The following is a 23,639-nucleotide window of genomic DNA, read 5'->3' as shown; positions in this document are numbered from 1 at the left end:
AACACGGCCCATGTCTTCATAGTCTCAACCTATCACAGACAACCGTTCCAATATTTTATGTGTATTAGAGTGAAAGAAAATGCAGGACGTTTGTTGGGCATTAATTTTAGACTGTAGCTCATTTAAAACAAAACAGAAAACTGAGCTCGCTTAGATTAAAAATTTGACAGTTGTTTTGATAGCGTCTCCGTACTAACTGTTGCATATATTTTCTGAACGTTGAAATATCAATTTTTTGGCATATTTTCGTATCCAGTAACACCAGTATTAAAATTTGCAAGATATCCAGATTTGGGAATTGTCAAGATGACATTTCAATTAGAGAACAGCGACTATAATTTGAATAGGATTTTTCGTCTAGTTCATACGAATATCGCTTGTGACCCAATGGAAAAGATACAGCGGTTTTAGTGTAATTGATTAATGAAGGTAAATCATCTTCATTAAATAAAAGCCCAACACAGTTTTTGAAATTTCGAAACAGAATTTGCAAAAAAAATATTTTGGTTAGGTAACACTTCATTTATACCTTATTTTTTTATCTACATGTATGTAAAGGTTATTTTCTATTCTACCTTACACCTTACGCCACACTTTGTATAATATCAATCTGTTGAATCAATTTATGTCAAAACCTAGACAAAACCCATTTCTCAATCAGCCCCATTGCATAGTCTCTATTTTTCGCCGTGATGTAATTCTCACGCACGATTAACCTTTCACTTGATCATATTTAACATCAAATCAACGTTAACAGATTTTTAAATGGGCCCATTCATCGGTAGCACAAAGGGGCACTTAAAGCGACTCAGTAGCCTTATTTATTTACGAGCGTCTCAAATTCAAAGGAAAGACAAACACTACCGGCCCTTATACTCTGAGAGAAGTTTACGCTGATAATAATTAACACCAGAAGATTTATTACGTATCTAGTTATTTTTATTTGCGTGACAAAAAAAACGCATTTAATTTTATGCAACTGCCAAGACAGTAGCTTGGAAATATGAAACGTCAGTCTATCCGCAGCCCAATAATAAAAAATAGAAATAAAAATCAGATGGTTCCGACATTTTATGCCAATATGGTAAAAATATTATGTCATATGTCACTAAAATAATAATTACATAAGTTTATTGAAATATGACGAGCATTTAAATAACCAAAGCATATACTGGGTGTTATTTAAGTACGTGGCCAAATTTCAAGGGATGATTCTTTGAATGACGAAACGTTTATATAAACATACGAGTAGGTCCGGTAAAAAAAAATGTGCGCCGCTGACTTTCTTTAAACTTTTATATTTTTTACCCATTAAGATACTAAAAATACAACTTTTTTGTCTTTCCAATTTTTTTTGTATCTTGCTTCGTTTTTTTCGAGAAATAAAATAAAAATTATTTTAATGCATGTCTGTGAGCAACAAAAAAAAACGATATGAAAAAAAAAATAGTTTTTCATCGTTTGGTAGCTATAATTTTTATTTTTTTTTTCTCCAAAATGAAGCATGATGATACGAAAAGAATTCAAGACAAAAAGTTGTATTTTAGTTGCATTATGCGAAAAAAATTATAAAAGTTTTATTTTTAATATTGGTAAAGGTGGCCCCCGGAACGCCACTGGACTTAGTAATTTTGATCTAGTTACAGCTAATTAGCCCCTTTCTACCACAAGTAACACTGCCAAATTTCAGCAAAATCGGCTAGAGGATTATTAAGATTTAAAATCAAGTCAAACTTTAAAAAAAAAATCGTTTTTTTTTAAAGTTTGACTGTATCTTGAAAACGAACTATTACCGAACTTATTTCAATACAAACTTTCCGTTTTAGAATCACTTAAACAATCTCCCCTTGAAGTTTGGCGACTTACTTAAATAACACCCTGTGCTGAAGATAACATATTATAATATTATGTAAATCAACGGGTTCGACATCAATTATTATTATTAACATGTAATAGACAAACGACAAAAATAAGGAATGATACGGTACCTAATTAATTTCCTTAGTGTGCATGTTTATAAATAAATGATGACTTAATAAATGAACTCAGATAATTTATGACAGAAGAATACATGATAGATTATTATTTTAGGGATATTGAAGCAACTTCAACCATAAAACCTTGTATCTCTAAAAAAAATGTTGTTACTCCTACCGCTGAACTTTTAAATTTCGAACCACATTGTTTGTAAAACCAAATAGGTCCGAAACTAGTCACAAGAACTAAAATGTTAAAAAACTAAACTAAATGGTTTTAAAAAATCCTAAATTCTTAGGCGATTCTCAAAAGATTAACTTGGCGAAAATAGTCGTAGAGCAATGCAGAAAACAAGCAAATTGAAGTTTCTAGTTTCAGAATCTGAAAGTCAAAATTTTTATCTTTTATCGTTGACTGTCTTATTGTTCCTTTTTAAATCACAAAACGTATCCCTACGATTGCGTCGTCAGCATAACCTATTGCGGTCAACAAAACGGATCGTTAAAAAAGTCGTAAAACGATTATTGCATTCGAGCGTGCCAAGAATACGGTGCAACGGAATTGGACCAGGAAAGGAAACATTTTGAAATTTTTTAATTACTGGGCGTGATTTTATTGTTGGAAAGTCTTGGGAATGATAATACAAGAGGCGTCTCATCAAATGGGTCATGAAAAAAGTATAACGTCGTTGTTTTTTTATCAACAAATAGGTCAAAAATTCGTCATTTTCGTTCTACGCGTTATTGTAAAAAAAACTATTAATCTTGCAAAAAATCTTCAACAGACGATTTGATCTAGAGAAACTCATCTTTAACACGAGACTTTACAAGTTAAAATTGCTTTATAAACAAAACATTTATTGCAAAATTAAACGGAAAAAGTATTTTTTCTTTAATTCTTAATAACTTTTTAAATAATTAATAAAATCTTACCAAACTTTCCCAAAATGTGAGTTTTTATATCCTTAAGAGATGTGCAAAAGATGGGCTCAATCGGTTAAATAGTTTTTGCAAAATTACATTTAATTATATTAAATTTATTCTTTTTTAACTAGAGGATACTTGGTGTCCCTTCGAAGAAAATGAGCCCAAAAAGAATGTTTTAGTCATAACCCTATCCTCGGAATAGTCATTTGAAAATGGGCCTTGCAAAAATTGTATAAATAAATGGAATTTTGCAAAAATTATTTGACCGATCGAGCCCATCTTTTGCACATCTCTTAAGGATATAAAAACTCACATTTTAGGGAAAGTTTGGTAAGATTTTATGAATGAACTTTTTTGCTAAGACTAATAGTTTTTTTACAACAACGCGTAGAACGAAAAGTTACAAATTTTTGACCCATTTGTTGATAAAAAACAACGACGCTATACTTTTTTCATAACCCACTTGATGATACCTCTCTTGTATCATCATTCCCAAGACTTTCCAACAATAAAATTTTTACTCCTTAACAAGTAATATAAAAGCGCAGGCCCCCTAATTTGTTGGTTTTGGTTGTATGTTTAACCTTTCCCAACCCATCGATCGGAGCGGCGAAATAAATGAAATCATTCGTATTTTTACGTGTACGGGCACCGATTAGAGCGTTACATCATCTCCAAATTAAAAAGTATTACCACTGTGCTGACCCAGATCGCTGGAATGGAAAGAGCCGCCTTCGAATGTTGATTAAACCGTGACATTATCTCATGGTAGTTTCTGATTAGATAAATGGTATTTTTCGACCGTTTTGTTTTCTACGACGGCGTTACGTTATCCGTTCACAGCGCTCTACCGTCGAGGTTGGCCCTGACCAACTGACATTTGTCTCTGAAAAACGTCAGAATTCGAGTCTTCACTTATTTTCCCAATACCGAAGAGTTTATGGTGTTAAATTACATGATGCATAATACAAAATGGATAATTAAACGGTACTCAATATTTCGGTTTTAAGTTACTGCAAATATGACGATGAGCAGCTGACGATTGTACACCACTGACGTTTGAAATGTTTGAAAAGAAATACGCAAGACCGATTTTAACGAAAGCGGTAATCAAATCACAATGAATCCAAGGCAACAAAACAGCAATATGCATGTTAATTATTATATTTTTTGTGGGGTGATATAAATAGAATACTATTTGCTTTGTTCGGTCGCACTACTTTAACCTAATTTATGGAGAACTAACAGGTTTTAGCATATATCAATATCAATATTATGAAAGTTTCCTCGTGTATATTATGCACAAGTCGATGACGTAAGGTTCATAAATGTTGCACATGCAGTAATAGAGTAAATATAGAAAAAGATAAGACGGCGAATGCTTACTCACCACGTCATCCTTGGAATCCGCTTCGGCGAAGATATTCGTCAGGGTTGGGGAATGGGTTTCCGGCAGGATCCGGACCAACTCGACCCCGATCCCTTGCTGAAAAGAAAAATAAGTTTCCGATCAATGGAGCTGGAGCCGTTTGTTAAATTTTAAGTTATGAATAAATGTTCATAATACACCAGGAAAATTAGCGAAAATAAAAGAGAAACTCGAAAAAAGTCCTATCCGCTAGATTATTGTAAAATTGTCTAAAGGAACATAATACAAGACATCTCTCGTCTCGTGAGTCAAAAACTTTTATTAGCTAACTTTTCTATTTAAACAAATAAGTGAGGAAAACAGTTTTTTCACTTTGCAGGGAAAACCATCAATTTTAGCGAAAAGTGACTCTCAGACAGCTTATAGGGAGTAAAATTATCTACAAAATGAGACTGGTTAAATTAAAATCGGTTAATAAACAAAAAAGTTATTGCAAAAAAACAAGAAAAGTGCCCATTTTTTCATTTGTTTATAACTATCGCATTTATTGTTAAAATTTTATAAAACCTATGACAAGTTGAGGGTTTTGTCATACTTTAAAAGTGTGCCAAAAGTGGGCGCTGTAGGTGCAATAGTTTTCGCACAATTCTATTTGTTTATAGCGGAGGCTCCAAAAGTTATGAACTTTAAGTCTCTGTACAGACGTTAATTTTCAATCAAACATCTTAAAGACGTAATTAAGCGACCTATTAAAATATATCACCGTTTTTTTGACATTAACATTCTCAAATTGTGAATTAAAAAACCGTGCGTTTTTCGCTTATAAACAATTTGAATAACATTGTTGCTATTTATGCTATCTCACCGAAAATAGGTGCAATGGATAGGTGGCAAGAAAATACAGTTTTAAAATAAAAAAAGTACCCTCTACGACCAACAGGAGCCAAGATAAGAATTAAAAAAAAAAAAAATCGTAGCGCAATTGTTTATAAATACTAAGACTTGAATTTTTCGCAAAATAAAGTTTACGACGTCAACTACGATTTCCCGTGAATTGCATTGAAAAATGTGGAAAATTAACGACTCACGAGCCCTTTAAAGAGAAGGTACTCGCTAAGTAAACTGTCCGGCGGCCGGCGGCGTGGTGGTGGGGAAAGTGCGCGCTGTAAATTTTACAATATCTCTCTCGGCTTCTATTCATCGTAGAAACTTACTATCTGTTTTACACTGGGGTAGCTCGACGAAAAAATAACAATGTACATATTTACGAATTCGTAGAATAGCCCTGAACCCCAGAAAAAATGCATCTTTTATACTCAATTTTTTTTTAATTTACAAAAATGTCACAAAAATTATTGTTAAACGAAATATTAATTAAAATTTCAATTTCGGAGTTATTTTACTATTACTAAATAAATAAATGAAGCTATCGTTCATTTAAAAAGTTATTTCTTTTACATATTAAGGCAAAGTAAACTTGTTTTTTCAATATTTTGTTAGCTATTTAATTACGATTTAAATGTAAAATTAAAGTAAAAATTCATAAATTATTTTCAAATTATTATTTCTCATAAAAATAGAAAAAATTTTAAATTTTAAATTGTATTATATTGCATTATTTATATCTATTATTGAAAATGGTTGTGATTAATATTTTTTGAATTAATTTTGATTATGTTTATAAAATTAGTAATAAATATAATAAAAAAACTTTATATATTAAAATTTCAAGAAGTTAAAATTGTAATTTTATCGACCGCATTATTTTTATTAATATTTTTTAATTTTGAGAATTTTGCAATAAATTCAAATGCTTTTTATTCTTTTTTAAATCTTTTAACAATAAATAATAATTTGAAAATAATTTGTGAATTTTTACTTTAATTTTACATTTAAATCGTAATTAAATAGCTAACAAAATATTGAAAAAACAAGTTTACTTTGCCTTAATATGTAAAAAAAATAACTTTTTAAATGAACGATAGCTTCATTTATTTATTTAATAATAGTAAAATAATTCCGAAATTGAAATTTTAATTAATATTTCGTTTAACAATAATTTTTGTGACATTTTTGTAAATTAAAAAAAATTAAGTATAAAAGATGCATTTTTTCTGGGGTTCAGGGCTATTCTACGAATTCGTAAATATGCCAATTGTTATATTTTCGACGAGCTACCCCAGTTTAAAAAAAATAAGTTTCTACGATGAATAGAAGCCGAGATATTGCAAAATTTACAGCGCGCACTTATTTGAACTTTGGATTTAACTTTTCTCGCGCGCGCGACCGCTTGGACGAGCTTCCCCCACCACCACGCCGCCGGCCGCCGGACAGTTTACTTAGCGAGTACCTTCTCTTTAAAGGGCTCGTGAGTCGTTAATTTTCCACATTTTTCAATGCAATTCACGGGAAATCGTAGTTTACGTCGTAAACTTTATTTTGCGAAAAATTCAAGTCTTAATATTTATAAACAATTGCGCTACGATTTAAAAAAAAATTCTTATCTTGGCTCCTGTTGGTCGTAGAGGGTACTTTTTTTATTTTAAAACTGTATTTTTTTGCCAGCTATCCATTGCATCTATTTTCGGTGAGATAGCATAAATAGCAACAATGTTATTCAAATTGTTTATAAGCGAAAAACGCACGGTTTTTTAATGCACAATTTGAGAATGTTAATGTCAAAAAAACGGTGATATTTTTTAATAGGTCGCTTAATTACGTCTTTAAGATTACAATGACGCTTTCAGAATCATGTTTGGTTGAAAATTAACGCCTGTACAGAGGCTTAAAGTTCATAACTTTTGGAGCCTCCGCTATAAACAAATAGAATTGTGCGAAAACTATTGCACCTACAGCGCCCACTTTTGGCCCACTTTTAAAGTATGACAAAACCCTCAACTTGTCATAGGTTTTATAAAATTTTAACAATAAATGCGATAGTTATAAACAAATTAAAAAATGGGCACTCTTCTAGTTTATTTGCAATAACTTTTTTGTTTATTAACCGATTTTAATTGAACAAGTCTCATTTCGTAGATAATTTTATTCCCTACAAGCTGTCTGAGAGTCACTTTTCGCTAAAATTGATGGTTTTCCCAGCAAAGTGAAAAAACTGTTTTCCTCACTTAATTGTTTAAATATAAAAGTTAGCTATTAAAATATTTTGACTCACGAGATGAGAGATGTCTTGTATTATGTTCCTTTAGGCAATCTTATCGCGGATAGGAATTTTTTCGAGTGTCTCTTTTTTTTTCGCTAATTTTCATGGTCTATTGGACGCGACCGCGTCGCTCATCGCCACGTAAATAAACAGAAGGTGAGATCATTCGGTAACCACGTCACCTAGCCAATTACATCATCGATTACTTCACCGAAGCGGTCCACTGGGTTACGGCATGGCGCCGCAGTCGCAGCAATAAAACAAAAAAAAATGACGGAGTAGGACGGGCCCCTGCGCACGCTTGGATCTGGCGCCGGCAGTCCCGCAGGAATTAAATGATTTTGAAGAGTCGCAGTTGTCGCACTTTCAGATGGAACGAGGTTTGTCGAGAAAAATTACCTCGTGATGTAACATAACCCCAAACATGGCGAAAGATTGCGGTTTTGAGGTACACTTTCTTAGATCTGAAGATTAAAAAACTGAATCTCGAATTTTGTCGTTCCAGAAAGGACACGTCATTATGAAAAAGGTGTGCTAGTTTACGATTTGTCTGCTTCCTGCTACTTCCCTGTAGGTTGTATAATATATAAATGTAATAAAAGGTCGTGCTATCTCAGGAAACGGAATTGTTTGGTTAAGGTGGTACAATACAGGATATACAGAAAACAGACTAGCAAAAATATGATAAAATTCGCGCCCGAATTCTAGGAAGACTCAACCAAAATCCAAATATTTCAAGTACGGGATCCCTACGTGCTAAAAATACACCGAAACGGAATGTCAGTTTATCTCTTTTTCAAATATAACCTCTGTAGAGTTGTGGACCCGTCAAAATATATTCAAAGATCACCCGGTGAATTACTAGACCGCGTTAATATATGCAATCTGCATTGCCTACGAAACTCGCCGAAATTATCCGGTTTCATTCTCAAATAATATTAGACGATGCAGAAAACGGCGAGCCGAGACAAAAGCCTTGGCAAAGTGACAAAATCGAAACTGCGGCACGCAAGACAGATGACTGCCGGCCTGGCCAGAGAAACTCCCTTTATTCCAGCGGGCTGTGCGAAATGCGAACCCGAACATAAACATGGCAAATGGGCAGCACGTGAACTAATATTCCAGATATTTTTTGTAGAGACGATCCATTTTTCGTAAGGAGAAAGCTCTGGAAATATGTATATGGAGGACCGCACCGTTCTAGGTCGAAAAATAAAAATTTTAAGGGCTGTTCGCCAATTTCAAAAGTCACGTGACTTAAAACGTGCCCTAACAAAGCCCCTCCGTATCTTTTTAACCGTTGAAAATATCGGAATACTAACTCTGGCATCCCAGCAAACCAAACCGCACGGAAGGATGTATGTAGTGTCGAGAATGAATTCGTTTTTAAATGAATGTGAGTGTTGGGTTTACGAAATAAGTATATTTCGTAAAGTTTTATTTAAATTAATTTCAATTGTTTTCCAAAGGAACATTTATATTGAAAGGTTTATCAAAAAACGATACAAGAGTTAAATGTGTATGTAATTGATTTGAAAAATTGTTAGAGCATTATTAAATTAGAGGGTGGAAATTGGAGATAGGGGTGGAAATTGGAGATAGGGGTGAAAATGCACCCCTTTAAGTTTTTTATTTGTAGCTCGAAAATGAAGTAAAATTTCGGTATAGTTTATAGGAAAAATTATTTAGGGAATTGAATTTCCCATCGAAATGGCTTATTTAAAAAATTAAAAGGAAAATTTTATGCAAAAAATCGTTAATAAACAATTAAAAAAAAGCAAAAAATTCGAACTTTTTATTTTTTTTGTACTTTTTTGCCTCTAGTTTTTTTTTCTTGAGTAAAGATAGGTATAGGCGTTGCTTCATAGAAAAATAAGTAGATAAAATTTCCTTCAAAATAAGAAGTTGTAAAGTATTTTTCAATGAAAATTGGTCGATATATAGGCCGGTCAAACTTACAATTAGCCAATTTTTTTATTTTCGCCGCGTTTAGCCTCATACGTTTTAATTCTCAGTTTTTGCAAAAAATGAAGGATTTGTTCAAGGATTTTCATCACATAACTTGATCGAAGCGTCATTAAAAATGAAAAAAGCGAGGGGTGCTATTAAATTAGAGGGTTGAAATTGAAGATAGGGGTGAAAATGCACTTTTGCAGTCTTTTAAATATAGCACGAAAACGAAGCTAAATTTCAGTATACTTTATAAGAAAAATTTTGTAGAGAATTGATTTTCCCATCGAAAAGGCTTATTTAAAAAATTTAAAAGAAAAAAACATTTTTTTGTTTTTTTTTTACTTTTTTGACTTTGAAGTTGTGAAAATCTTTATTTATTATTAACAAATAAAACTTTTGAAATAATTTTTTATTAAGTAAAAAACCAGTTTTTTGTAAAAATAATAATTATAATCATTATTATGTTAAAAACAACGAAAATCTAAAAAATATTTAAGTTTGAGCGGTTATAACTCAGTCAATAGTTATTAGTCCAAAAACTTTTGAAAACGCATCATTTTAAAGGGAATATCATCTCTCAGCAATTTTCTTTGCCTACTTCTACTAAAAATCTTATTTTTTTCTTTTTTTAAATCTGTTTATTAACGATTTTTTACATAAATTAATTCTTTTAAATTTTTTAAATAAGCCATTTCGATGAGAAATTCAATTCTCTACAAATTGTTTCCAATGAACTATATCGAAATTTTGCTTCGTTTTCGAGCTACAATTAAAAAACTGAAAGGGGTGCATTTTCACACCTATCTCCAACTTCCACCCTCTAATTTAATAGCACTTCGCGGTTTTTTCATCTAAAACGACACTTTGAACGATTCATGCAATAAAATTGCTTGAACATTCCTTTTAACCCTATTTTTTGGATATAATCAATAGCCTGTTTGCAGCACAGACACAGACGCTCGCTAATTGCAACACGTTTGTAAATAGAAACTTTATCCATGGTGTTTATTTGGGTGATGGTATAAAAATGTAACTTCGAAGACGCAATATCTAGGTAAAGGAGGTAGCGACGAAGTAGGTAGTTCGATGCATCGAAAGTTCATTTAATGCAGTAAATATTCAAATAATGTTATTTTTGTATACGTGACATACTTTCAATGGAAAATCAAAAATGAAGCGGCGAATTCCTTGCCCATATTCGAGAATGTTTTGATTTTCATGTAACAGGGTGTATGTCAAAAATATTAATGTTTTTTTAAAGCCGTTCGTAAAAAAATGTATGCAGATTTTCTAACAGAGATCAGTGTAGAAACTGATACTAGTATAGTGAAGGCTATCACCCAGAAGATTAAACATTTCTTTTTAAAATTCTTGATGATTTAATAAAGAATTTTGAGCAAAAGAAATCATGTACATTCTTTTGTAAAACGAACAGATCTAGAGTTATATTTTTAATAAAATGTGAAATTTTTTTACATGACAGTAATTTTTGTTGGTATTCAGTGGCATTGGGACCCTTAGGTCAACATCCTGGACTTGGAAACCACTCTGTATAATAAATATCATGAATTATAAATGATAACCATTTTTCAAAAAGTTATGATATATATCGTATATTTAACGATTTACATGAACTTGCTAACATGGAAAGTTTGTCGTGTTATTAAAAATTGTTTTTAAAATGTACGCAAACATATGTGACCTTCGTAGTGGAAACTAAACATTTATTTTTCATGCAAACTGGCTGATATTGTGGCTTACATCAATATTACGGTTTCAGTTCCTTTGATTTATCTAAACCAGTGTAAAATAAGAACATTTTTTAAAGCAATTAATTTTTCGATTTTGATCAATCACTCGTTAACGATTACATACATACATATATATTTCAATATTAATACAGTGAAGTTCTCTTGATCGGTTTCAATTATAAAAAATGATGTTAATGATAGATGTGTTTGTTTTCGTAAAAATTATTAATTTTTTCAGTGCTTTGAAAAGAAAACACACGACTATTATCTTCTTTAAACCAAATTTTAACACTCCAAATAAAGTTTCGTTGACAATAACAAAGTTCAAACGCTTAATAAAAATGCACTTTTCGCATGAAACAAAGCCAGATGAAAATGGTAGTATTAACTATATAAAATTTCACATTGTTAATGAAAATTTAACTGATGAACCGTCACATTTTGTTTGTTCGGAATATGATATGGATGTTTCAGTTTCAAAGCACTCCTTGTAAAAATGAATAATCTGGTCCTGGACAAAAACAAAGACGCAAACCATATCAGCGGAATCAGAAAAGTGCCCTGAATTAAAAATTTCTTAAAAAAACCTTCAAAATCAAGAAAATTATAATGAATATAATACAATTAAGAACATCCTACATAATTATTGTAGTCTGGTTGTCTGAATATAGAATCAACGTATCGTTGTTCATGAAACCGGTAGCAGAGAGAATATTTAGAATTTTGTTGTTGGTTTTTGTCAAATATTACGCGAGGAAACTGTACCTTGTTAATTTTAATGTCTTCAATGGTTGTTTAGCAGGTAATTATAACGAGCGTTCAAATAAAAACGTGGTCAAGTTGGTTCTGAAAATTTGGACGTAGGGCGTAGCGTATAGCAAATGAACTTAAACGTCATCTGTCAAAGCGCTATATCGCCGCTATCAATTTGAATATTTTCGTTTTAAAAAGCGTTTAAAATGGTGTTTTCTCAAGAACAAAAAGTGTTTATCATAGAGTCCTACTTTAGAAATGGACGCAAGATTGATGGAATATGGAAGTATTCTATTGAGGAATGTTCCATAGAATTTCAAAATCAATTTCCCGGTGTTGTTGAGTACAAAATTTTTCAAAGTGCATTTCAGCGTTGTGTTAATGTTTTTCGTGAAACGGGCAGTGTAACAAGAAAATAATGAAGCGGCCGACCTAAAAAGCGGACCGAAGAAATAAAAGAAAATGTTCAACAAATAATGGAAAATGCGCCAAGAACTTCTGTACGTGGTTTACCACAAATGGTGGGAGTATCAGTCGGTACCTGCCACACAGTGTTAAAAAAAGATTTGCGTTTGTTCTCCTATCGTTTAACTTGTCAGCAAGAACTTCATGAAGTTGATTTTCCGCGAAGGGCTGTATTTTGTGAATGGTTTTTAAACAACTACGGTGAACTTCATAATATCACCTTTTTTTTCTGATGAAGCCTGGTTTCATTTAAGTGGTTACGTAAACTCACAGAATATGAGAATGTGGTCTTCTGAAAAACCAGATAACTTTTTTGTCGAGGGCCCTCTACACGCTCAAAAAATTGGAGTTTGGTGTGCTCTCAATCGAAGGAGGATTTATGGACCTATTATTTTTAATGGTACTCTTACTGCGCAAAGGGTATAGAGAAGAAATTATCGCTCCTTTTGTTAACCAGCTGGAAGAAAACGAAATTACAAACTTTTACTTTCAACAAGATGGCGCAAGGGCACATACGGCAGGCGAGACGATGAATATGTTGAGGGAAGTTTTCCAAAATCGACTAATAAGTCTCAATGCTGAACATGAATTTCCACCGAGGTCATGTGATATTATGCCGTGTGATTTCTTTTTGTGGCCTTACCTTAAACACACTATTGTTGAACTGCCTATTCCTGATTTAAACCATCTGCAGGCTCGACTTATAGACAAGATCCGTGAAATTAACAATACCCCGAGCATCTTAGAAAATGTCTTTAATTCTTTGAGGAACAGGTGTGAAAAGTGCTTGGAACAAGGAGGGGGACACTTTCCGCAGCTCCTTTAATTGCTTGTTATTGTTATCACGATTATTCTTTAAAATAAAGTCATTAACGTTATTGAAACTGACAGCTGCTATACAGTTCGTTGAGAAATGAGGTTAAGTTGGTCGCTATAAGCTACTCCCTAAGTCCAACGTGTCAGAGCCAACTTCGACCACGTTTTTATTTGAACGCTCGTTATTTCACTTTGAAGGTTCATGGATGTTTTTTTCGGTTGAATCGACGTTACAACAAAAAAAGTAAAACATCGCGACGTCACGAGTGACGTCACCATCGCGTATGTTTCCATGAATCACCGGCAGCGCCCCCCTAACCTACCACTCACCTCGGCCACGGACTTCTTGGTGTACTCGTTCAGCGCAGCTATCCAGACGGCCAGCAGCTCGTTGACGATGACGAAGTCGTTGTACAACCACTGCAACACGTCGTTCACCCACAAAACACACACGTTATCGGGCCCGGTGCACTGGGGGGCCGGCACGAACTTGGGCTTCCTCACCTCGGGCGCGGGACTCTGCCTGGTGAGCCTCTTCCTCACGGGGGGAGTGGGCGGCACGTAGCCCCCCGCCGCCTTGCCCAGCGGGGCGATCTTCTTGGGGGCCTTGTCCGCGACTGCGGCGGCTGCGTCGACGTTGTCGGTCGTCTTGCTCAGGGGGGCCTCCGTCAGCCTGGCCCTGGCCTCGCCCGAGGTCGATTTCGCCTGGAACTTGGCGTAGACCAGCTTGCCGAGCCACAGGACGAAGAGCGCGGCCAGGATCCAGCCGAATATGAACATGGCGAGGGTGTCCATGGTGGTGTCACCGGAACCGTCGAACGTGCAGATCAAGTCCTCGACCACTTCCGCTAGATCCATCTCAAGGCGGCCATATTTCCTTTGATCGTTTCGGTTCCCTCAGGCCATGCGGTTCTCTGAAAAAGTTTAAAGTTACTAGGCGATCGTCTGCCGACTAAAAATAGAGCCTCCCAGAGACCTGCTCGATTATAAATATCTCCGCTCCACTTTTCGAGCGCCGCGCGTTTGCCGTCGCGGTTTTGCGAAAGTCCCACGGAAGGATTTTGGATTTTGCGCGCATCAAAAGGGAAAAATTACCTATAGTCCAAGCATTATATGCTTACAGAAATTATTACCTGGACAAAAAAAATATGATCGTATAGAAAATTAAATTTTAAATTGAGTTTCTTATTCTTTAAACTCGATCCAATATGGCGAACATGGTTAAAAAAAATCGCAAAGTTGAAAAAAACGGTTTTTCTAAAATAACTAAAAAAATATAGCACGGATTGAAAAATTTTAAATGAGAAAGTTGTAGGTTTTAAAAAGATCTATCGACTGATTTTTTGAAAGTATCGATTGCTTTGTTACTTTTCGAGATATATCGAAAAAACCGTTAAAAATCTTCTCTTTTCTCTTCTTCTATAACTCGTTTACATTTACGTGCCCATATTTGCTATTTACTGCAAGCATAGCCCGCGGCAAGCCAAAAAAGTACATTTTTGAAAAATTTAAAAATATTAATTATTTTTCGAGATATATCGATTTTTTGAAAAAAAGGCGCTCTCGAAAATTGGCTAGATCTTCTCAGCGGATAGCCCTACAGTAACGATTTTCGGTTTATTTTCTTCGTAAAGAGTTATATTATCATGCTGTTAAAAAATGTTGACGATTTTATTAATTTTAAGGATCAAAAAATGACTGAAAAAGTTGCACTTTTTTTGGGTATGTTTTTTTCAAATAACTATTTCAATTTTTATTATTTTTTTGTACTTAATCTGGGGTAGCTAAACACGAATATTATAGCATTTTCGCCTTAGAAGCAAAATAGACCCGTAAATGTTTAGTTTTCTTTCTTTAAAAGTCATTTTCATAAAATAAAAATTGAAATAGTAATTTGAAAAAAACATACCCAAAAAAGTGCAACTTATTCAAAGTCATTTTTTGATCCTTAAAATTAATAAAATCGTCAACATTTTTTAACAGCATGATAATATAACTCTTTACGAAGAAAATAAACCGAAAATCGTTACTGTAGGGCTATCCGCTGAGAAGATCTAGCCAATTTTCGAGAGCGCCTTTTTTTCAAAAAATCGATATATCTCGAAAAATAATTAATATTTTTAAATTTTTCAAAAATGTACTTTTTTGGCTTGCCGCGGGCTATGCTTGCAGTAAATAGCAAATATGGGCACGTAAATGTAAACGAGTTATAGAAGAAGAGAAAAGAGAAGATTTTTAACGGTTTTTTCGATATATCTCGAAAAGTAACAAAGCAATCGATACTTTCAAAAAATCAGTCGATAGATCTTTTTAAAACCTACAACTTTCTCATTTAAAATTTTTCAATCCGTGCTATATTTTTTTAGTTATTTTAGAAAAACCGTTTTTTTCAACTTTGCGATTTTTTTTAACCATGTTCGCCATATTGGATCGAGTTTAAAGAACAAGAAACTCAATTTAAAATTTAATTTTCTATACGGTCATATTTTTTTTGTCCAGGTAATAATTTCTGCAAATTTAACATTAATCCGTGACAGAATGCTTGGACTACTATCCCAATATAAAGCGCTTGGCCGAATCTCGATTACGTCACAAGTTAATAAAAAATGTGTCCGGAAGCGTTTCGTTTTCGAGCTGCAACACGTTCAAAATTAATCAAAATGTATGAAAGAACTACTCTGCGGATTAATGTTCCGACCAGCGTTGAATTACGCCCGCAATACCTAGTAAACGGTTAAAGTCATTCGTCGGGAGAATCACTAAACATACCGGTTATTTAGTTCTCATCAGTATGCCGTAAGCAACCAACTAGCTAGATATTCAATGCTGGTGGGAGCATTAGTCCGCAGAGTAGTTGTCTTGTGCAATACCATCAGTTAAAATTGTTTCATAGTGTCTAATTATAACAATGAGTTCGATTTGAAATATTTTGGAAGTAAAAGAAACAATAAAAGTGTGGGAACCTCGGTGGGAACATTACTTAGTCCGCCAATGAATCTACGCCTCTGCATATAAAAAAAAAAGCATTTGTAAATAATCAAATACTAACACTGTGTACCAAATTTGAACGAAATCGCTTATCATATTCTTGCAATTAAGAAAAAAAAACAATATGTAGGTTAGGGTTGCCCAAAAAAATTATTTTTTTTTTCATCTCTTGTGAAATTAGGTATGTTAGTTTATCATGTTTTAAGAGCCCCCTCAAAAAATCAGCTCAAAAAAAATTTTTTTAGAGGTCGTCGAGGAGATTTTTAAAAATTTCTAAAATCGTCAAAAATAGATTTTTTTCTCATTATTTTATTATTTTCTAGGTTGAAAAAAATCGCAATTCTGAAAATTTCAAATCGATATTTTATTTATTATATTTTTTGGTAATTTAATTTCTAAAGGTCACTCATAATTATTTTAACTTTAAAAGTAGTGTACCTAAAATGTTTTCGAGCGACCTCTAAAAATAAATATCAACAAACTAATAATTTTTTTTTATTGAATTTGATGAACAAACGAATAGAAATAAATCACGAGACACAACATTTTAGGTACATTACTTTTAAAATTAAAATAATTATGAGTGACCTTTAGAAATTAAAACATCGATTTAAAATTTTCAGAATCGAGATTTTTTCAACCTAGAAAATTATATAAAAAATAAAAAACAACAATTTTTGACGATTTTGGAAATTTTTAAAAATCTTGAGCGACCTCTATAAATTTTTTTTTGAGCTGATATTTTGAGGGGGCTCTTAAAGCATGATAAATTATCATATTTTCACAAGAGACACGGAAAAAAAAATAATCGTTTTTTTTGGGCCACCCTATGTAGGTATCTAGAAAATCAAGCTTTTTTGGACAGAGACCTTTTTTAGATTTTAGCTACAGTCTGTATTGTCCAAATTTTAATAGTAAACCACGAATTAGTAGATGAACCTACATAATTCTTTATTATATAGTTGTTACGATGTCAATTGGAACCTTTGAAATCTTAAAGCACAGAATCGTAGCCACTTCTCCTGTTTCTTCTTATGCTTTACAAGAGATGGTATTACAGCATGGCAACTTGATTAATTGCAAAAAGAATTATCAAAAATTTGATGTTTAATAACACTTTAATAGCGATTTTCTGCTAAACCAGTACATTTATCGAGTTGAATTAAGAGTACATAATTTTTTCTGATATGATTTTTCTTTTCAATAATGCTTAAATTTCTCTGATGTCTAGCAATAGAAAAAGTTATGAACAAAACAAATTTTGAGTTCTAGGTAAAGTGCCCTCTAATGGCGCATAATAGAATTTTTTCCTGACTGGTCCAATAAATCTAGTGGGTGTGCCAAATGAGAGACTAATCGGACTTGAATTAAATAAGTTATTTAAATAGAAAAATTATAAAAAATTAACGTTGACAAGCTGTAACTTGCAAACAATTGACAATTAGAAAAAAAAATTCATTACATACTGTAGAATCACCTCCCGGAGTTTTCTGACGAACTTTCAGAACACCCTGTATATCTAACGTACATAATTTACAAAAAAATGTCAAAATGATGTCCGAATGCTGCAGAAAACCCTTTTTAAACAATCCAGACACTCAACACATTTCCTGGAATTCTTCAAAGCTTGTAAAATGTACCCAGACCTCAGACATTTTTCAACAACTGACAACACCGCGCAGAGGAGTGTGATGTTTCGTTTTTGTTTTGCAACGGGGACTCCTCTGTTTTGTTGCACCGTGTGTACCTACACGATTTGTTTCGGAATTTGACGATACCGTCAGCTGTATATGCGTAGCGAAAAGTCAACATTAAAATCAATCCATACGTAATGCAATCTAGATTGCGACGTTTCAAAAAGCAAAAAAACAACTTCGAGCACAAATTCATAAATAGGTTAAGACGTGCTATCATCAATAACATAGGAGTAATAGTTTATCACGTTATTTGTGATATTTACCAATCCTTCATGTAAAATTCCAATATTAATTTTGATAAATTTAAAACTATAAATTATTAAATAATAGTATCTGTACACGCATATAGCTCTCTGATCATAAAAAAGTTGTCCATGGACTTTGACGTTAGCAAAGGTAAAAAAATATATAAATACACACTACGAACAAATTATTTAAAGAAATATGCAACTTAAGCGTTTAAGGGCCCCATATTCTTTAAATAGTGTCTTCTAATCTAATTTTTTTATTGAGATTTCTTTGTTTATTGAATTATCGTACACTCAAGTGTCGTTAGGCCCTGTGAAATCTATCTAGTTATTTAAAGTATTAATTAATAAGGGTTGAAAAGTTGCAATCAATTCAAAATTATTTTATAAGAAGGGAATAAATGTTTATTTAATACGAATGCACATTTAAAATGTTTCTACTCTTTCAATAATATTTTTTCATTTTATTTTCGAAAGAAGGGGTATTTTNCAAAAAGCCTCAAAAATCCTGAATTACAAGTGTCTGCGATAAAAATTGCATTAATTATTAGCAATTGAAAAAAACGGCCATATTCGGCCATTTTTGACATCTCGCGCATAAACAAATTATCGGAATATAATCGGACTTGTCTCATTTTATAGGCTTATTTAATTACCTACCTTTTTGTATAAACTTTTTTCGCTCTGAATAATAGTTTTTTTACGCGAGTCAAAAAAACACTTTTCCATAACTTTGACCATTGTTTAAACAAAGTTTCCCAACTAGCCTCGAGTTGATTTTTTGATATTTTGTTTATACGTTTGCGAATAATATTCCGCAGAGAAACTTCTAATAGCATTTTTTTCTCGAAACGTTATTTGTAAATCATTCTTGACTGCGTTCCTGTTAAGAATGTACAAACTTTGTTTGTTCGAACAGGGACTGATCTGGATCCTCACTTAAAAAATTGGAAAAATAAATGCCAAGTGTACGCTTCTTAAAAAAACCTGGTTGCCGTTTCCACAGGTAGGAGTGATCTAATATTTTTTATTATTTTTGGACCAATCGCTACATTACGACTGACAAAGATCTGAAACTGAAGTTTTACCGCTTTAAAATTTCACCTATAACTTAACAAAACTTTGAAATATAAAACTAAATGTAACTTACTATTATTTGTGAAATATTCAAGACTATGGCCTCGCCCAAATTTTTTTCTCGATTTAGTATTTCCAAAACGTGAAGTCACTCGTGTATCTTTATTTCATTTTTATTTAATTGTAAGTTTAAATCAATCTCGTAAATATTAATTGAAGATTACACTCGTATGGTTTGACCTGAGAAAAAAAATTGAAATTTCTGATGAAATAATATAATTTGGAAAAAAAAAAGGAATAACTACTTGTACTACAAAGTAAGATCAGTTAAATCACATCAGCTTTGAAACAGCAAGGTTACTACGACTTAACGAAGGATATAGTTTCCCACCTCTGATGCTCGTTTGTTTGGCATGGAAGCTTTGATAATCTTTGGTGGCCATGATCAATCCATTTATGAGGTTTCTAAGTATATTGAAAAAACAAAAAAAAAGGCCTCAACTGAAAAAAGTGTATTTTAAGATATTTATACAAAGTTCAGTTACCAGAAGGAACTACAAAGGAAGTTTTGATCTGCCCCAAAGATTTTTCTAAAAGCTCTACAAATAATGTTACAAAAGAGAGGTGTCAATTTTATATTGAAACATCCTTTATATTAAATACGATTAGTTAATTATCAGCTAAGTACCTACCTATTTATATATTATTATAGGACTCACTTCTCTTTCAGTAGTTTGAGTTTCAGCATATCGCTCATACAACGACAAGAGATTTTAGTGAATATCTGTTTGCTCCGTGATAATATATTATAAAGTCCATTTACTGAGGGTTTTTACCTCCGAATTCTTTATAACTGAACCGATTGACGTGAAATTTTGAGTGAATGTGGAGAATGCCTCAAGGCACAAAACTTATATAGTGCCGAAGTGTACTTTTGCCCTGGGAGTGGTTCCTACCCCCTTTTAGGGGTGGAAATTTTTACGCCCAAAATAACCACAGGAATCGATAGAGGAGTCAATTTTAAGTAACAAATGTTATATAAAGTTTTTTGGATAATCTAATACTTTCCGAGTATTCGTCATTGAAAATGTTGCTTTTTTACTGAAAAAGTGCTTGTTTTCGGATAGTTTATTGCAAATAACTGAAACCATTGGATTTAACGAAAAAGTTGTAAAAGGTACTAAAAAAACAAATCTAATGGCATAATTTTTTTCTCGAATTGCAATATAAACCGAGTTATGGATTTTTAAACATTATTATACTTAGCTAAAAACAAAATTGGAATCAGTTAACGTTAAATAACGCCAAAACCATAAATATTTGGAAAAAAACTATTTGAACCTTTTTTAAAGTACTTTGAAAAACCTTTAAAATGAGCTGTTTTAAAAGTCTTTATAATCAAAATTAACGGAAATATGATAGTCTTATTTTTTTAAGAAAAAAATAAACAAATCAGTGCCTTTCGCGACAGAATTAAAATTAAATGCAATCCATTTACAGATTTCTTCAATTATGTTCTAAGAATATGTTCGGGGTCTTTGGCTCACTTACAAAGCAAGCTTTCGAAAAAAAACTTAATTTTTGAAAATGTAAACTTCAAATTTTTGAAAAAAATTCGATTCATACGCTGTACGAAAAAAATATAAGAGTAAAAAAATTTAGCTTTATTTCTGCTGAAGATTTTGTTTTAATTTTTTATTACTCTAAAATTAATATTAATCGAGATATCGCCATTTTAAGTCATCATATAAATGAGAGAACCACCGTTTTCGAGCCCTTTAAACTTTTCAAACTTAAAAATGAAGGGCTTAAAAAAGATCAACTCAACAATTCACGTAGCCCTTACAATTCCCTGCAAAATGAGCCTTTGTGCGATTAAAAATCTTATAGGTGATAATTTTAAGAAAATACATATAAATATATAAATAAATGTAAAGGGTAATTTTTAAGGGTTGAAAAGTTGCAATCGATTCAAAATTATTTTATCAGAAGGGAATAAATGTTGATTTAACACGAGTACACATTTAAAATGTTTCTACTCTTTCAATAAAATTTTTTCATTTTATTTTCGAAAGAAGGGGTATTTTTCAAGGGTTGAAAAGTTGCAATCGATAAAAAAAATTTTTTAATCAAGAAATCAATTTCAATTTGATAAGAATGCATGATTAAAACGTTTCAAGTTGAAAAAAAATTTTTTATATTATTTTCATTCAAAGGGGTGGTTTTTAAAGGTTTTTCCGGGTTGAAAATTTGGGATACTTTACGTTTCATGTTAGATAGCACATGAAATTACTCATACTGCATAAATAAAAAAGATTTGGTTACATAAAATGCTTAAATTTGTATTTTTTCTTTTTTTTCCAATAAGGGGTGGTTTTCACTCCTTAAGAACAAAAAGCACACCTAGCGCATATATAAGTTTTGAAGTGGGTGGGTAAGATGAGCCTAATTCTAAATTTTGAGAAAAATCGAAGCAGTTATAAAAAATTCGGATGTATTAATATATTTTCAGCTACAATAACTGGGCTAAATGTACTAATATTATACCTATATAATTATTGTAAGTTGAATATCCTATAATATGGCAACATTGCATCGTGGTGTTTACTACAGTTCTAGCGGTGCGATGTTTAAAATTTCTTCTAATTTGAGAATAATCATGTCGAATTTTATCTGCATTTGTGTGCCGATCATAATTCACGTTATTTGAAATTGAAATAAATATTAAAAAAGTCACGCCTGCATCGGGAATCGAACCCACTACCTCTCGCATGAAAGGCCAACGCGCAACGCTTTGCGCCACTGGACCGGCCTTCTAAAATGTTCAAGTCATGGCTTATTGAAGTGTATATTTTGAAATACCTAATTTGTAATTACATAATATGTTATAGTATAAAAATTATAACATTATGTAAACAAATTAACTATATATTGAATAAATAAATAATGAATNGTATATTTTGAAATACCTAATTTGTAATTACATAATATGTTATAGTATAAAAATTATAACATCATGTAAACAAATTAACTATATATTGAATAAATGAATCTAAAAAAAGGGTGATACAATTTTTGCTACTCTTTCCAAATTGCAAGAAATTTGGGACATGGACGCTGCCTGAAGAGTGCGTGGTAGATATAGGTAATACCTGTCAGAATTAAAACTATTTTAAGACACCCTGTATAACCCTATTAACTTACCAAATAGTACATTATTATGTCATTTTTAAATATAAATGTTTGCTGTTATGCACACAATGGAGTAATTTCATGCAGTTTTTATCGTCTTTGGACAGTGTGGATTAAAGCAGACACTTTAACATTGATTTACTTTTGTATTTTTGTGTGAATACTTATACGCCTATACAGAAATGTTTAATTAAAAATTATATAACCATTTGGTAAAACCTTTAAAGGTCACAATTACTATACAATAAAAAAAATTCGTATTCATTCATTATAGCAGGTATAAAAGGTATGTTCAGCGCGATTTTTCACATGCGTGGTTTTCTGAAAGTATGCATATGCATTATCCATTAAAGTTTTACTTCATCCGGGTGTACCAGTAGGCGTAATTTTTTTTTTAAGATTCACCGCCCCGTTTTGTCGCGTCTTCGGATGAAATCTGAAACTAATCTGCGAAATCTTCTGAAGAAGCTGGCTTTGATAAGTCACGTCAAAAAAATACAAAAATAAAAATCACAGCAAAAAGAGAGCATTTTGCGTTAGAAATAATAATTTCCATATGACTATGACTGTTGTATAATATATCGATTATAAAATCCACATCTTTGTTAAAGATGGCAATAACACGCTTTGTTTGTTGCCTATTATATCATCATAAGGTATAAAATGTACGAATTGTATATTTTTTGTAATAAGTTACACCAAAAAAAGATGAATATATTTATTATAAGGACTTGCCTGTCATATGCTATCTAAGAATTAAGTTTTGTATGTTTCTAATTGTAAGTGCCTCCTTCCAAATTTATAATTCAAATAAATTATATAAAAACAGAATTATTATTTATTAAATTATTATATATTAGAAAATTTTGAATATTTTTGCAATTTTTCACGTACTTATACCTACAACCTACCTAGCTTTATTTCATTTTATAATAATTGCTTTTAATAATTTAATAAATATTAACATTTTTTCAAAGTACCTAAGTTTTAAACAAATTAAATTTGAAAAATGAAATTATTAGTAAATGCATATGTCAATACAACTATTTAGGTACAAAAACAACTAATGATCGAAACTCTACAACGCCTTTGAGCTTGGGAAAAATCAACTGAAAATAGCATCTTCTTAGATAACAAATTCCGTCAACGCCAAACTAATGAAGCTTTCGTGCTGAAATTTTTACCACTTATTAAGGGTGCAAAAAGCCTCAAAAAGACGACAAGAGATTTTAGTGAATATCTGCTTGCTCCATGATAACATATTATA

At 32.1% G+C, this 23,639-nt stretch overlaps 1 protein-coding gene across 4 annotated transcripts in view; it reads right to left on the bottom strand.

Moving 5' to 3' along the window:
- The window catches only part of LOC108903825 (phospholipid transfer protein C2CD2L), a 43,208-nt gene that overhangs the window by 10,731 nt on the left and 8,838 nt on the right, over positions 1–23,639 (bottom strand). For all 4 annotated transcript variants that reach the window (XM_018706130.1, XM_018706129.1, XM_018706131.1 and 1 more), the window contains exons 2-3: positions 13,501–14,084; positions 4,294–4,389 (exon numbers count right to left, since the gene is read on the bottom strand). In XM_018706130.1, coding sequence (XP_018561646.1) covers positions 4,294–4,389; positions 13,501–14,028 — 624 coding nt within the window. In that variant the 5' untranslated portion in view covers positions 14,029–14,084. The remainder of the gene's footprint in view (positions 1–4,293; positions 4,390–13,500; positions 14,085–23,639) is intronic.

This window comes from Anoplophora glabripennis, unplaced genomic scaffold (genome assembly GCF_000390285.2).
Source record: "Anoplophora glabripennis isolate ALB-LARVAE unplaced genomic scaffold, Agla_2.0 scaffold134, whole genome shotgun sequence".
In the NCBI taxonomy this organism is placed as follows: domain Eukaryota; kingdom Metazoa; phylum Arthropoda; class Insecta; order Coleoptera; family Cerambycidae; genus Anoplophora; species Anoplophora glabripennis.
This window is presented reverse-complemented; position numbering and strand designations above follow the sequence as displayed.